Here is a 16,922-nt window from a genome sequence, read left to right as displayed (position 1 = left end):
AACTCATTTCTAACTTACCTCAGATCTCGCCGAAAAAATTCACACTTCTCCGGCATCAGTCACGCTCAAACTCCGGCGATGGCTACACGGATAAATTTACTTCCCCTTGACCAAGTTTCAAGGTCCAGCGAGTATCCATTGCTGAGAAACTGCGAAAAATATTCAAATTTTCAAACTCCTTCGAGGCTCGCTAACAACCAATTTTGACACGGCTGGTCAACGGTTCACTGAGCCTCCATACGGTGAGCGCAAACCTACGCAAGTGTACCCATAGTTGGGCAGAGCAAAACAAATCCCAGACTCGTCCCCAAATACCTGCCTGGGGTCATGTTCGAGTTTCTAAATCGGCGAACGATATTAAAAGTTCCACACTGAAACCTTAAACACAGCTTCCATCGCTTTGGTTGCCCCACCGCATGTTATAAATCCGGATTTTCATCGAACTCCGTAAGCACTGAAGCTGTTTGGATGGAGTTTGAAACGCAGTCGAAGGTATTTACTAGTGTATGAAACACAATCCTGTTTTCAGTGTGTTTTTCATCCGTCAACAACTCACATTATCATGACTGCAGAAGAAATTAATCTGAAAAGGTCGCTGCACCTTTTCAGCCTTTTGAACACATTTTTCTGTTGAGAGTCCAGGGAAAATGCCATCGTTGAAATCATCTGTGCTTTGTTTTTGCGCTTCCAGTTGCGTTGAAATGTTCAAAATTATTTCTCACACCGGTGCATCAAGCGATATCGATCGAAAACCAACAATTATTACTCGGAATACCTGAAAGGTATCCGAGTTACAATCTCGCTTGTCTGTTTTTTGAACAGTAGAAATTACGGTGCGGTGATTTCTTTGGCTCAAAGCAATTCACTTAACAAAACTATACTTTTTCCAACAACAACAACAAAAACAGCCGTGGTGTCGAGTGTCATCGGACGAGGGGATTTTTGCACGCGTGAGGCTTCAAACAGTTTCAGTACTTACGGAGTTCGATGAAAATCCGGATTTATAACATGCGGTGGGGCAACCAAAGCGATGGAAGCTGTGTTTAAGGTTTCAGTGTGGAACTTTTAATATCGTTCGCCGATTTAGAAACTCGAACATGACCCCAGGCAGGTATTTGGGGACGAGTCTGGGATTTGTTTTGCTCTGCCCAACTATGGGTACACTTGCGTAGGTTTGCGCTCACCGTATGGAGGCTCAGTGAACCGTTGACCAGCCGTGTCAAAATTGGTTGTTAGCGAGCCTCGAAGGAGTTTGAAAATTTGAATATTTTTCGCAGTTTCTCAGCAATGGATACTCGCTGGACCTTGAAACGTGGTCAAGGGGAATTAAATTTATCCGTGTAGCCATCGCCGGAGTTTGAGCGTGACTGATGCCGGAGAAGTGTGAATTTTTTCGGCGAGATCTGAGGTAAGTTAGAAATGAGTTGCCAGCCTTTCCTTTATTTAGGGAAAAGTGACGACTCGGGAATTTGAGAAGTCGCTTAAATCGCATTCAATCAGGCAAAAAACCACACAAAAAGCAAGAAATTCACCATGACAATAAAGTACGGCTTTTTTATTGAGAACTTTTGCGGGTAAATATCTTTTTCAGTCTGTTATCAAGATTCCCATACAAATCCTTATAATTGTTTACCTTCCGACTCTGGGCCGCCTGTGCCTCTACATCCCCTCAAAAACTATGTCCCCTTTAACCCATTGACTCCAAGGAGTGAGACTTCACAGATTTTACTCTGTCTAATGCCAGAGGATTTTACTCGTCACCTGGGGTTGTCCTAGGGCATTTGAGGTGTCAATGGGTTAACATAACAACTAGAGGTTTATTTATTTTTCTTATTTTTTTTCAGTGGTTGTCAAATTCTAATATAAAAAGAAATATAACATCGCTGCTTGTAAACAATGAACATTACTTCCACAAAGTACTCACAGTTGCAGTGGAAAGACCTGAATCTTCAGATGCAACTCTCATACCATTGGAGAGGGTTGTGACCTTTGTCTCAGGAACATTGTACAAGGACTGTAAGCATATAGCAAAAGTAAACTTCATTATCATCGATGCTGTTGAAAATGAGATTAACTTTGCCCCCCTAAATCAATTGATGAAGCTCTCGTTATAATGTTAGAGAGTTAACTTACCTGTTCATAAGATAAAGCTGTAGATGCAGAACGTTTGCAAGCCAATATGCCGGTTTTACCCTAGGTGAAATAAGCCACTTAAGTTGATTAATCGTTTAAGAAAAGCCACAAAAAGTTCGCTATGGAACACAAAAAGCAACAATCAGAAACGCTACATGTAAATACCTTGGGCAATAAAGAAAGAAATTTGGCCAATCTACCGGCATTTTTCAAGCCACGAAAGGCGATTGTAGACGCCATCTTGAAAAGCAACGAACTGTAGAGAAAGAATGAGCACGAGACTTCTCTTACGCATGTGCTTAACATGAGAAAAACTGACAGGAAAGTTAACAGGCTCATAAGAATCCTGCACGCTCATACTTTGTAAGCTTTCTCTGAGAAAACTCTCAAAAATTGTGGTTTTCTTTATATCTGGATCTGTTTTTCATTTCAGAAAATCACTGCATGTAGTAAGTTGTCAAGAGTGGAAATTTGATGCCTTTGGTCTTCTTATTTCATTTTTTCCATTTTCTTATTCAGGGATTTTTGTTATACGGAAGCTTGTAGGTTAATTCTTTTCTATTTTTTCAAAGCCAAGAGAAAGAGATCGTTTAACAGTCAAGAACTGAATTACTTAAGATGTTTCTGACAAGATCAGAGTACGACAGGTCAGAATTAAATTATTTTATGAAATAAGTGAGCGTCGAGAAAATCAACTTGGTAACAGATGCTTGCCATCCATTGTGGCGTGCAGATTACATTTCAGGGATATTAAGCTGATCTCTCAAATTTATCCTTGTTCTATTCTTTTAGAGGTGTCAACACGTTTTCACCTGAAGGTCGTCTTTTTCAAGTTGAATATGCCATAGAAGCTATCAAGGTGAGACACCATGATGCCTGTCAATATTTTGAGATGCAACCACGTGACTCCTTACGTGTCTTCATGAGACATCTACCTGGAAAGTGGTTTCATTGAGTAACATAGTTGCTGTTTCTTTGTTTTCTGTTCTATCACCACAACACTGATCATGGAAATCATTGGTGTTGTTTATGTCTGGTCCTCACTAGCAATGCAACGCATAAGCATAAACTACAAACCACTAGAACCTTGATCCTGTAATAACTTTTGTTGGAACAAAGACACTAATTAAGACAATTAACAGCAAGTTGCTGCATCTGGGTATGCTGTCTATGCTTATGCTTGGGTCGATTGTTTGAATCAGGCTTTACAAGTAATCAATCATTTGAAATGAATTCAAGCATTTTATGGAGACTTTAGGCCATCATTGTTCAGGTAGGTATTGGTATGGTGGTTGTGATCACTTCATAAAGATGTGACAGTGATATTTGAGGTTTCCACTTAATTTAATTGATTATTTGTCATGAATAATAGAGAATGAATGAGTTGTGAAAATAGGATCTTAATTGTATTTTCCATCATAGCTTGGATCAACTGCAATTGGTATACAGACCTCTGAGGGTGTGGTTCTTGCAGTTGAAAAGAGAATTACCTCTCCTCTTATGGAGCCATCCAGTGTCGAGAAGATAGTGGAAATAGACAGTCATATTGGTAAGAACAGACATTTAGTTTAACTTCGTCCAGAAGGTCTTTCTTTGAATTTAGACAACCAATGATACTCCTTGGCTGGTACTTGTATGTTATCAGTTCATTAACTAAGGCATTAATTAAGACCAACGGGTTGCTATGGTTGCCAAGTGCCATGGTAACCTGGTGACGATGCTCTTCTTTGAACAATAATTTACCTTTTGTGTAAAGTGGATTGGTACTGTAGATTACGCTTACCAAGTTTGTATTTGAGATAAAAGCATTTAAGACAAAATATTGGGTGTTTTTAAGATTGATCTCTGGTTGCTATGGTAACCTATTACATTACAGCTTTCAGCAGTTTTTGTTAAGCAATAATATTATTGTTGTGTTACATGGTACCAAAACATGGCTGCTTAGTGACCTGGTGTTAAAGATCTAGAGTCTATCCCTATAGTGCAGTTTCTTGAAATTGTCGCAATTTGTTTGAGCGCTCTTTCTCTCATTGCCCATTTCATCATCATCACATTCAATACAAATCTATTTTTAAGGTTGTGCTGTGAGTGGTCTCATTGCTGACTCCAGAACGATGGTTGACAAAGCAAGAGTGGAAGCACAGGTAGTCACATATGTCAACTTATAAAAGTGCTACATTTTTATTTCCTGCAATAATTATTATAATGCAGTTGCAACAATATAACTACTATGTATATTAACTACTATAATAATGATTATTATATTAAATAAGTGTGTGTAATCAAATTGTTTAATCGTGAAATTAGGAAATAATTTCACTTGCGTTTTGTAAAAATTCTGATTTCCTAATTTCACGAGAAAACCATTTGATTACCTTTTAAAGTCGTGGGTGACAAATTACGCTCACAACCATAATTGTAAAATCGCTCGAGTACTTTATCCAACTGCTCAGGAAGAATCATCTCCAGGTTTTTCTCAAGGCTATTTTCGTCACACCACTTCTCAAAAACTCTCACCCAGTTAATTATTGTGCTCTTTCACGTATTTAAATTTTCTGCCGCTTCTTTTAATTTCGTAACTTCTTGAATGGTCACTGTCTTAAATCTAGACGCCATCTTGGCTCTGATCGAGATACAAGAGATGTTACCATGGCAATTTTGTAATTTCACATGTGAAATTATAAATTAACGCTGAAATTTCGCGCTTAAATTAAGGAGTAATTTGTCACCCATGATATTATAAGAATAATATTATTTGAAGTTAAATTGTTCATTCTTTTAAAATATGTACATTGGTAAACAGAAGGTGACAAGAAAAAATAAACTTTAGAAAACGTGATCAAAAGCCTTGATACAAAGTTGTGCAAAATCCCCAAATACATTGCAACAACTAAATAAAAATGGCAGTGAAGATCTTAATGTGTTCAGAAAACAGGCCTTTTTTAAAATTCCTTTCACAGATGTATGAGGAGAAGATGAAATTTTCTGTTCTAATTTTTATACAGATCAGTAAGACAAATTCACCAAAGACATTAATACTACATTTCTCTTCATCTTATGTCTTGTAGAATCACTGGTTCACATACAATGAGCAAATGAGCGTGGAGAGTGTAACACAAGCTGTGTCAAATCTTGCACTTGAATTTGGAGACGATGATGCAAGAGAAGGTGCAATGGTAAGGATTTATCGACAATGAAACAAGGCTAAATTTTGATTTTACTGAAGTTTAACTTAAGTCAATATCATATATTGTCTCTGGAAACATCAGGATTTGAGGGAATACAAAACTAACTAGTTTCTCGAGGGACCAGACATTAATAGTCCATTTCCGAGTTCATGTTCGCCTCTTCTTCTTCAAAGCGCGTCTAAGTGCGAAGTTTTTCTTATGAAAATTAGTTTTCATTCATATGCAAAGTAGAACTAATTACCATCACAAAAACTTCGCACTTAGACTCGCTTTGAAGAGGAGGAAGATGTGAACTCGGAAATGGCCTATTGCTTTGTTATATATTATATAGTGCTGCTGTATCCAGTGCGGTCAACAACTGCAGAATTGTATCCCGATCGGGATTCATTTGAATTTGATCAGGGGCTCATAACCAAGAATCGACCAATCATACTTGTAGTGCTCATTTTGTTGAGTGAAAGTCTAGGTATATACAATACCAGTTGTTTCAACATTGTGTATAGGTGACTTATGAGTGGCTCTTTGTAGTTTTCAGTGCTTGTTAGATTATGACACCCTGCTAGTGCTTGGCAATGTGATCTATGGTGGATCCTATAATCCTTAAAATGTAATTCGGAATAAAATGACTTCAGTCCAAGCTTAAGCTTGTCAATTTTCTCTGTTCCCTTACTGAAACATCTGATTGTCTATGACTGTGAATAACAACTCTTTGATCCTTTCTTTGCATGAAAAAGCTGTTTTCTATTTGTTACTTAGAGTCGCCCATTTGGAGTAGCATTGTTATTTGGTGGAGTAGATAACAAAGGACCCCAACTGTAAGTATGGATTGGTGATTCTTTTTGCTGGGGAAGAAGCGGGTTCAGTAGTGTTGCAGCTCTTTTTCTAGTACAATTTACATTTTCAATACAAAGTCCCTTCAAAGAACAAAATAATTTAGCATGATTGCTGTTGGTCGTAGGATTAGGCACATAATGTTGTGTTTGGCTTTTAATCAAGTCATTCTCTACATTGAGTTTGGCCCAAACAAATCCCTTTTCATTCTTATCTGTTTCAGATATCACTTGGATCCATCTGGGACATTCTTTCAATACAATGCAAAAGCTATAGGTATAGTATGATAATGATGTTTGGTTACCTGAACAATAATAATTATATTCGCTTAGTAGATTATCTTGTCTAAGAAAGTTAATGACTCTAATTATTAATTTAAGTTTTATTTAAACAAGGCATCTCCTTGTTCTGTATTACTTGACCTACATGTAATAACCCAAATATTAGATCTTGTATTTAAAATATTTTTGATGATCTGTGTAATTGAATTGAGCAAATAAGTGAATGAATAAATAAATAAATAAAGGACAGAAATAATTTATTTGCTTTCTTATTCTAGTCCTTTTAAAGTAATCTTTTTTTCTTCAATATACATAGTTATGCAATTAAATTCTGGGAAAATGCGGTCGATTGGGGATTTGTATGGTATTAATGGGCCTGCTATTAGTAGGGGTTTTTGGGAATTTGCAAGTCATTAATAACTGAATCAATCAATGAATCATCATTAAGTACTCAATCACTTGGTTAATTAATTACTTGATTTGAAACCAAATGCCAGGATCCGGATCAGAAGGAGCTCAGCAGGCTTTAGAGGAAGTTTATCACAAGGTACACCATTATTATGTTAATTATCAAGCAACAATACATACATGCATTTTTAATCTGCTGTTGCTAGAGGAGGCTCGTGTCCAGGGAAAAACTGTGATCAATTTCCAAGGCTTCAAACTCCCACCAAAATACACTTTCTGATATGACAGACCAGGACATACTTCCTTCCTGATGTTACTGCTACTCCAACACTTATGCTTTTTATCCAAAAGTTTAAAATAGACATGCTACTTTTTAAGGCTTGCTTTGGTTAACGTCTTCGATAAATCTTTTTAGTCAATGACATTGAGAGAGGCATGTAAATCTGCATTGACGATACTCAAACAAGTCATGGAGGAAAAACTCAATGCCACAAATGTAGAGGTGAGAGAAAGTTGTCAATGAAGGGTGCTAAGCAATATACATACACACTGTACACTACCGTTAGTTTTTTAATTTATTCCTTGATCTAGGACATCATCTGAATGGGGCTTCACTCAAAATTGAACGGATCTATCAAGTACTTTGCATTCCACTATTGAAAAAAACAAAGACAAGTTTTGAGAACATCCTTTTGAATTGCTTGATCATTGGTCAATGGTCTGCTAATGTTTTGTTTGAAACAAGAAGAAAACTGTGTTGCGCATTTTTAGTTTGCAGATAAAAAAACTAGTCAAAATTGTTCATTATTGCGCGAAAAATATATAAATTGCCATACGTTTTGAGGCTGCTGCCTCCTCATCAGTGGATAAAAAGCAACAGTTGCTTTGAGTTGCTTTTTATCCACTGATGAAGAGGCAGCAGCCTCAAAACGTATGGCAATTTACATATTTTTTGTGCAATAATGAACAATTTTGACTAGTTTTTTTAATGTTTTGTTTGCTGTACAATTCATTATAAGCGAATTTTTTAATGGCAATTTAGTAAAATACGTTTCCCAAATGTAAACAAGTTTGTCCCAGCAATGAAAGCATGAAAGTTGTAAAGAACACTTTAAATTGGATACAATATTCAAAGGTCTTCAAAATCAAAACAAGACTATCTTGCAGTGTCATTTGAAAATATGCAAATCCCCATCAGTTCTTGTATTTCGTTTTCACAATCACTGTACTAAAAAGTAGTCCTTTCTGTTTTCAGCTTGCAACTGCCACACCAGATAGGAAATTCCGCATGTTTACGAAAGAGGAGATTGACACCCTTGTACAGGAGATAAAATGATACTCCAGACATTCGAAAAAATAGTTGGTTTTAGGACAATTCACCCTACTGACATTCAGTGTTTGTTAATAAAACTCAGTGAATGTTTATTAGCTGTGTCTGGCTTCTTTCTTTACCTTCCCATCACAATCGTGCTTTATTTGTAGCCATCATCAGTGGCCCTTTTCAGTTTTTTTGCTACCAAAGTGGCCCGGGTTCGATTCCCAGACCCGGTGTCAAAAACAAAAGCAAAAGCTGGCTGCACAACAGGAACAGTGACTTCGAACCTGCTACCGGTACTTACCAAAGAACAACGAATTTCCAAGAGATGCTACACTACCTTGGTTAACAAAACATAAAAACAGGCCCATGTTTCTTACTTCTTTATTTTCTCAAAAATATGATTAAAAAATGCTTAAAGGTATTATAATAATAATAATATTACTGTTATTAATAATTATCACTTTTTTACAGTGTGCCAATGCTTACTGATTTCTTGTTTTGATAACTAGACTATCAATTTAAAAATAATCAAGTGCATTCAGCATTTTGTTCAAATACCTTGAATGTCTGGTTCAGCTTAGCCTTTCAAATCTTTAATGAAACAAAACACAGTCTATTTGCAAATCACCAGGCGGCTTGGGCAAAGTATTATGAGGGAGATCACTAGGGGCCTAAGGCTGGGGATTCTTCCCAGATACTATGAGAATGATTGCTGCCTATATATGTGTGTTTAAGACCAGCTCCCTAGTTTCTTACTACAAACTGTGTCACCTCATTCCTTTCTCACTACTTTGACTTTAATACCCAGCACCTTGAATCTGGTATTGTAAAGGACATTTGAAAATGAAATTACTTTACTCAAATAGAATTAGGTCCTCATATGAATATGAATGCTATTGTTTGTCAAAATAGGTCACTTGCTCTCTTACTTTCTTAACTATTTTAGTTTCTCCATGTTTTAAGGTACAAAACATTTGGTTTGAAATTCCTTTGTTGTGTAGTGCTTCGCTCAACTTCTTTGGTGGGTCGAGGTAGTGCTAAACAAAAAACAAAAAGCTCAGATTAGCCATATTATGATTACAGTGTGAAAACGGTCTTTGTCTGATTCATTAAATAATAATAATAAATCACTAGTGACAGCATAGGAAAATGCTCCATTAGCATTTAGTTTCCATGTATAACCCCTGTAAATCCTGATAATTTAAAAAGTGTTACCCTAATAGAAATATTGCTCATGCTCTGAAATAAAAATTACAGAAGTAATTCTAATATTAAATTTTAAGCTAATATTTCATTTCACCAACAGCTTGCCATTGTAAAGACATATACCGTACATTAGGAACAGATCACCCACTCATATCATGTCTATATTAAACTTATCATACCCTATTCAATTACCTTAGGGAAAATGACCCTGTGTACAAAAACTGTTAAAATTAAAGATAACAGCAGGGTTTGTAGGGTCACAGGAAACCTGGACTGTTAGGGAACCAGAAAAATTATTCCTTTATCCAAGGTCACAAAGTGCATGCAGTTCGAATGTGGGTTTGTGGAATTCCTGAAAAATGATAGTTGTTTGGCAGGGTATGCTTTGTTTTTACAGTATTTTCAAAAGCAACGTAATATCATCATTTCTGGAATTATAAATTAAAGGTCATTTAAGTGCTTCTATGATCAAAAAATTGTTTTCTTTTTTTCTTCAGATTTTGAAAGTATGTTTGCTTAAAACCTGACTGGCAAAATTTTGAGCTTTGATTTTTATCCAAAGGCTGTTTACTTTGAGTGTAAGGTTTGGATTTTATGGTCCGCCATTACTCACGTTAAAAACCGACCCATTGGACCTCAGAGGGTTGGATCTAGGGAAAGGTGATGCCATTTACTCACAAGCTTAAAATTTCAGTGTGTAAAATAATGCAACTTATTATATATGCAAAATACGAGTTTAAAAATCTGAAAGCCTGAAACTCCTGTGCTGCATATTAATTTAGCCGCGTACACACACATTGAGTCTTTGACGTCATTTTCTCCTCAACCCAGCTCTCTAGTCATGATGGCAGATCAATAAATAACAAAATTCCACTTTAAAAAGTGCAAAATATTATTATTAATGTTCATAAAGGGAGTTAAGAAGTTAAAAATAAAAAAAAAAGGATGAACCCTGAAAAAATCTATTACCGGTAGTAATAATAAATTATTATTATTATTAGTAGTAGTAGTAGTAGTAGTAGTAGTAGCAGTAGTAGTAGTAGTAGTAGTAGTATTATTAAAATATTAATACCTAGTTACCTCATAAGACAAATTAAATGTTCCCCAGTGAATTCCTAAAGAAAAATTTGACCTCACATCCTGGTGAATTTCTACCGCCTCTTCTGGATTAACATGTTGAAAAGACATCAGCCCCCTATAACATCAAACACTCAATTCTCATTAATGGTGAAATGATACAGAGAGACCTTCCCCTGCACAAAAGTCATTTATTGACCAACACCAGTGCCAATTCAGCTTGTGTCTTGCTGTATGTATGATGTGGGCTATTAAGACTGTCTACAAGTATCCAAGATTTTCGGGGAGAGCGTTTGTTGCCAAAGTGGCATCTAAGATTCTGTGGTAGTTTTGCATCCACTTAGATGATGAAAGGTTTCTATAATTGCAAAAGTAAAAGGCATGAGGGATTTTTGTTTGTGTTTGTCTTAAGGTCATACGGACATATAATCTAAATGTAGTGGGGGAAGGGGGGCAAACACTAACTTAGGAGTGAAGATGCCTTTATCATGAAATCATTTTCAAAGGCATCTGATCTTGTTAACTTAAGGTCTTTACTGGCAATGACCAAGTGAAAGACATTTTTAATTGTATCAAGCAAATTCCAGGGTTACCGATATTGACTTCTCTTTTATTGCCTATCGGTTATTTCTGAAAATCGCGGCCAAATTTCCAGCAAATGTGATCATGATGCATAACTTCTGCAAAGAATTGTGGCAGGTCATACACAAAAATTAAGGGTAACAATGCCAGATGAATGCCTCTTTTTATCAATTCGAATTCACTTTGAACAAAAAAACAAAACACAGAAAATGGCCACTTAAAACAGTTTTTGCATGCACTCTTCTACCATTACCCATCAATTGAGCGGTTTGTAAAGTTAACTAACACACCTCGGTTCATATGCGCCAATAGGAATAGCTGCTAGATCAAATGGTCCATACGTCTTTCCAATCTGCTTAAAAATATGGCAATAGCCAGAATCTCCAGCAAAGAAAAACCTATTTTTTGCACCAATAACTGTCCAACTGCCCCATAAAACGTGGTTTGTATCATTAAGTCCCCTACGGCACCAGTGCTGTGCAGGAGTGAAGGCAAACTTGACAGCTTTGGTTTTGTTTGTGAATTTAGGGTGGTGGCATTCATTCCACCACTCAAGCTCAACCACATTTTTACAGCCACAGTCATTCATCCAAGAGCGCAGTCCCATGGGTACAAACCAGTGAATTTTATGGCCAAATCTTTCATTTAGGTCACAGACTGACCCATAGTCAAGGTGGTCATAATGATTGTGACTGATACAAACAGCATCAATGACAGGAAGCTCATCCACTGCACAAGGCACAGGACGATAGCGCTTCACTCCAACACCATGAGCCATTCCACAATAGTCATTTAAGACAGGGTCCGTTAGAATGTTTAAGCCATCCATTTGAACCAGCACTGTGGCATGGCCAATCCAAGTCACTTGAATGTCTTCACTGGGAGGGGACTGTAAGGTTTTTCTGCTCGGCTTGACAATTGGCAGAGTGTTGTCTAGTGCCTGCAAATTGAGAAAAAGTGATTTAAACAAAAATTGTTTATTTAAAGGGCAGTGGTAGGGAAAGTGTTTAACTGGTGTTAAATCTAAAACCCAAATAATTTAAATTACAGTAATAATATTATCAAAATCACGTTTTTCTCGGCTCTTATTTCTAGTGATTGATGCTAAAAAAAATTGCAAAAAATGAAGACCATGGAGAAACACATTTTTATATTGACAAATACCACACAGTAATTCATGGTTTGCACATTTCCCACCTTTTTATAAGAAATTATATTGGCAAAATGAAAAAAGAGCCAAAAGTACCCACTAACCAAAACCAGCACCCTCCCCCACCCCCCCCCAAAAAGAGACTGATATATTAATTTCCTTAGCAGTTTTGGAAAACATGAGGACAACTTTACTTTATAGTTATATTGAAACAAATCCATTAAATTGCCTCCTGGCAAACTGCTGTTGTTTGGTGATTCCCAAAACCATTTCATGGCTTGTAATAATGACGGTAACCGTGCTCCCCTCCAAGGAATTCGGAATTGCCCATTCACTCTTTGAGCCTTGGGATATTCTTTGCTTGTATCAAAAATTGCAGCGTGTTGTTGACTTGTTGATACCTTTGATCTTTTTAGTCTGTGGATCAACAATATCAGAGTATGCAACAACTGCATCAAAAGAAAATGTAAGGCATGCGCCAGGTTGACAAAATTAGCTGACCAAGGACAAGAAATGCCCCATACTTCATTCTCAAGTAAACTACTCAAGCTTCACTGCCAACACTGCCAGCCATACACTATGGCAGAAGTACTTTTCTAACACAGCAGCCTAATTAACCCTTTGACGTCCAAACCGGCCTAAACCGGCCAGACTTAGTATTTTACTCTGTCTAACACCAGACGATTTTACTCGTCAATGGGGAGCCCCTGGGAGTCAATGGATTAAGCAAATTACTGATGACACAACAAATTATAATTTAATTTTAAGGACATTTTTCAGGACTTTTTAGAAATGTACACCATAAATCTTGGTCTTTTCTCAGAAATGCCGAAACCCTTATCATTTTTTATTTTATACCATCCCACTCCCATGCAATATGTTTCAGGGATGTACTCTAGCAGCACCCCTTGGTCCCCAAGGGCTAACGTTTGCCTTCAGGCTACAAGGAATTAAATTTATACCAAAATAAGCTGCTAGGCACCGTGGATTTCAAAATTCCAGAGGTTTAGTCTCAGTAAAACACTTCTTAGAGCACAGCCTTGTGTGTGAGTCAAACACCTGTGATGTGGGTTTATTATTAAATTTAATATTAAAAATCACACCGGAGATGAGCCTTATATGTAATCAAGCATGTTTCTATCCAAATAGGAAACTCTCATCTCAAGGAAATCCTAACCTTTGAACTTGACATTGCCTTAATGGATTGCTAATTTTCAAATAAAGTTGCTTATTTAATGATAAACTGAAATAACACCTTAATCGTTGAAAGTGGCTTCCATGATTGGGTATAAGCGCTAAGCCTGCAACCTTCGCTTCCTGTAAGTGAGACGATCTCGGCCTAAATAATAACCTCGTCATATTTAAACCGAAGAACTGACTACAACTGTTAACTTTCGCTAAGCCGCCATCTTGGATAAACCGTCCCGGTTGTCCCGGGAACGAGTTGGACCCCAGACCCCAGTCAACTGCGGCTGCGGGTGTGAAAAGAGCGGGAAAAATGAGCGGGAACACGAAGGAGGAGAAAGATATTTGCTGTAAGTAATGTTATTTTATCTTCTCTTTTTTCTATTCAAAACGTCGTTAACTCGACTTTCAACTATCCTAATAACGTTGGTTGATTTTTCGGATACGTTATTGAAGTGTTTATAAGACTTACGCCGCTTTTATTTTGCAGGGAAATTATCTTCGTTGACTTCGACATTCACTGACCACAAGTCGATGCTTGGAAAAGAAATTCCTTGGTAAGATAACAAATTTACTTTGTTACTTTAACAGACAACAAAAGGAATTATCGATGCAAATGGCACGTTTGTAGAGAGCGGAATTAAATTCAGCTAAAATTTGACTTTCTAATCGACGCGCGTAAAACAACTAGACAGGACTTTAATAATCTCACACTTCCTTAATTAATTTAAAACATGTTATTGGTCGTGTTTTCACGAGCGGTTTTTCAGGTCGCTTAGCGAGTGACAACCGAAAATTCCGTGAAAACAGTTTCTTTTCCAACTCGCCAACTTTGCGAGTCGGCAAATTAAGATAGAATTCTCATTAAGCTTAGGCCTGAATTTAAGCCACCATACCATTTAGGTTAAGGTGGCTTACTACAGTTTTCCGAAGAAAAAGATCAATATTAATTAAAGCTACAGGAGGTCTCTTCTGAAGTGTTAGTCACTCTAAATGAAGTACTTAGTGACCTAGTTCCTGGAGGGGGGACTGGAAACTAGACATTTCAAAGGCCTTTTTCTCAAAACCTAGCCGTATGACCAGGGTCAAAATTTTGAGAATTAGTAAATAATGTGACCATGAAACTGTCAACATTTCTCAAAAACGATGTCAGACAGTTTTTCAGTTATTATCAAAATAGACGAAAATTGATGTTTTTTCCATTTGCAAAACACCTGTCTGACAGCTGGGAGGTCCATATAGCGAAAAACTGTGACCAATGTCTTGTAAATGCTGCCCCAGGCCACAAGCCAAAGGCAGCTTTTTCAAGACTGAGGTCACAGTTTTTCCGCTATACAGACCGACCCTTAGCTGGTAAACAACTTAATTTTTTTTTCCTCTCTCTCCCTTCCTCTCTGAAATCACTTTTTTAATTGTTGCCTCACACTGTGCTTGACAGCGAATGTAGTATTTAAGCAACTAACAAACTGAGCAACTAACAAACTGAACATTTCAAAGAGAAATATTCTTATTTGAATTCTATTTCCAAACCTCTTGTCTAATAAAAAGTAAGTTCTGTATGTAAATGTATTTTGTGTAAACAAGCTCACTCAACTAAGGCTAATATTCCGCCTGCTGTGGGTGGGCCAGATGAGAAAATTCCACCTGCTCCCAGAACCAATCAGATTGCAGGATTTCCTGAATTCCACCAGCTCATGAACTGAGAAAAAAATAATTAACTATTTATTTCTATATATGATTATTTTTCTCACTAAGGAAATCCTGAAATTTTAAGGTGGGATCGTACGGCTAGTTTTTGAGAAAAGGCCTTTGAAATTTACAATAAGGCAAACCATGTGCGTGTTCATTGTCACGTTCTCAAACATGGCAAGGAATGACCAAGCGATTGTGAATCCGCCTGCTTCTTTTCGATCCGCAGTGTAGAAATATTATGGTTTTCCGACTGAAGACGGAACAACAGACAAGTCTAAAACTATCTGCAAAATTTGCTTCGCAACTTTCAAGTATTGTGCCGGTTCGACCTCAAGCATGAGCGCACACTTAAAAAGTCAACACAGCATTGATGAAAAGTCAGAAGTGTTGCAGTCAAAGAAGGCAAAAACTTCGCCGGGTACCAAAAACAGTACTGAAACTGGACAGTCAAAAATTCAGGATGTTCTGGAGAATAAGTTGCCGCGGTCGGGCAACAGAGCAACGGCAATAACGAAGTCTATTGGAGTTTTCATTGCAAAGGACATTGAGAGTTTAGGGTTGTATGTTGTTTACATTGTGTATCATCTTGCAAGAATTAAAAATCATTAATATTTTGCATAATCGAATCGAAATAATCGAAACCGAAAGGCAATAATCGAAATCGAATCGAATCGAAAGGAACATGAATCGTTACACCCCTACCCACTAGGAGCTGGGTTTCTATATTAAGCATTTTCACCTGATTTGTTTGGTAAAATTACATTTTACATCATTTGCAGTGACCAACACTTCAGAAGAGACATCTTGTTGCTTTAATTATAGCTTAACCAAAGAAGTACTAGAATATTGACAAAGAATTCTTGAAACATTCTTTCCAGCAAAAGATTCATCAGGTGTAAACTCCTGTTACAGAAAGGAAGATAAAAGTTTATGACAGAAACTATGGAAATTATACATTTTACACAGTTGTACATCAAAGGTACACTAAAATGTACATGTTAGATAAAGTCCGTTTATGCATAATAATGAGTGGTTGAATTGCAGACTTTAAAACCATTTCATTTAGCTTCTAAGACCCCTTATGTTACTGGCTTTAAGGACGTAATAGTGTCATTATTAGCAGAGGCTATCTCAATTTATTCACAATAGTTAGGATAGGAATACTTACCTGAGTTGCTGATGACGGCGTAGGTAATAGCTTAAGATAAGAGCAACAAATGCCCCTTAGAACAAGGCTCTCTGTAGATTAGCTCATACCTCATAGCTTTTAGGCATTAGCAGTGCCAGTTTTGATCAGTAGCCTTGCAAGTTGTCTCTTATTTACTTGATGTCAATGGAAAGTCTGATCTGTACAGTCTGTAGTTCTCAGTAGTAGAGCTTAAGTCACATAATACAGTTGACCAGTTCATCTGGTTGCTGTGCTTACTTCAGAATTAATCGAATTGCACTTGAACATTTTTAAAGTTTCCATTAATGCAGTATTAGAATTAATTTTTTAAGGTATACCAGCTTTCACCATTTTTCAAGGGAAAAGCTTGATTTTATGACAGGTAAATCTTGGAGGGTTTAAGTTTAGGGTTCGGATGCATAGTATGCACAAGCATACTGGAATCACCTTCCTGGACCAATGAAAGTAGTTAGTTCCCTGGTAACACACTATGTTATTACTTTATTTATGTGACAAATGCTGTACTCTGATAACCTGCAAGGGAAATTTAGGCTTCAAGGACAAAAAGCCTTTTTCATATATCAACTACTTACGTTATTACCTTATTATTTAGCCCTTATTAATTAACCGAGCAGGAAGTCTGTATGGGAGAATCTTGACCAGCTTGGGTAATAAGATGTTTATTATATATGGCAAACAAGAA

The 16,922-nt window shown here is 36.9% G+C and overlaps 3 protein-coding genes and 1 long non-coding RNA gene across 4 annotated transcripts in view; 2 read left to right on the top strand and 2 right to left on the bottom strand.

Moving 5' to 3' along the window:
- Positions 1-2,414, bottom strand: part of LOC138056821 (mitochondrial-processing peptidase subunit beta-like) — a 15,089-nt gene extending 12,675 nt beyond the window's left edge. The window contains exons 1-3 of the mRNA XM_068902722.1: positions 2,299-2,414; positions 2,134-2,193; positions 1,925-2,014 (exon numbers count right to left, since the gene is read on the bottom strand). Of these exons, the coding sequence (XP_068758823.1) occupies positions 1,925-2,014; positions 2,134-2,193; positions 2,299-2,373 (225 nt within the window). The 5' untranslated portion in view covers positions 2,374-2,414. The remainder of the gene's footprint in view (positions 1-1,924; positions 2,015-2,133; positions 2,194-2,298) is intronic.
- A 40-nt stretch (positions 2,415-2,454) lies between these two features.
- Positions 2,455-8,266, top strand: LOC138056823 (proteasome subunit alpha type-5-like). Its single transcript, XM_068902725.1, has 11 exons — positions 2,455-2,582; positions 2,706-2,780; positions 2,926-2,992; positions 3,556-3,682; positions 4,210-4,277; positions 5,202-5,309; positions 6,078-6,136; positions 6,376-6,428; positions 6,931-6,980; positions 7,257-7,343; positions 8,097-8,266. Exons 2-11 carry the CDS (start codon positions 2,752-2,754, stop codon positions 8,175-8,177), a joined length of 729 nt encoding a protein of 242 aa, XP_068758826.1. The 5' UTR covers positions 2,455-2,582; positions 2,706-2,751; the 3' UTR covers positions 8,178-8,266.
- Positions 8,267-8,524: 258 nt separating this feature from the next.
- Positions 8,525-13,601, bottom strand: LOC138056822 (N-acyl-phosphatidylethanolamine-hydrolyzing phospholipase D-like). Its single transcript, XM_068902723.1, has 5 exons — positions 13,430-13,601; positions 12,369-12,591; positions 11,315-11,964; positions 10,446-10,560; positions 8,525-9,196 (listed from the first exon to the last, which is right to left on the bottom strand). Exons 1-5 carry the CDS (start codon positions 13,531-13,533, stop codon positions 9,053-9,055), a joined length of 1,236 nt encoding a protein of 411 aa, XP_068758824.1. The 5' UTR covers positions 13,534-13,601; the 3' UTR covers positions 8,525-9,052.
- Positions 13,602-13,849: 248 nt separating this feature from the next.
- On the top strand, positions 13,850-16,922 carry LOC138057808 (uncharacterized). Its single transcript, XR_011133720.1, has 2 exons — positions 13,850-13,916; positions 15,930-16,922. It is a non-coding gene; the product is annotated as an uncharacterized lncRNA (long non-coding RNA).

Source organism: Montipora capricornis, chromosome 7, assembly GCF_036669925.1.
Source record: "Montipora capricornis isolate CH-2021 chromosome 7, ASM3666992v2, whole genome shotgun sequence".
Classification (NCBI taxonomy): Eukaryota; Metazoa; Cnidaria; class Anthozoa; order Scleractinia; family Acroporidae; genus Montipora; species Montipora capricornis.
Note: the sequence above shows the minus strand (reverse complement) of the source record. Positions and strands in the feature narration are given on the sequence as shown.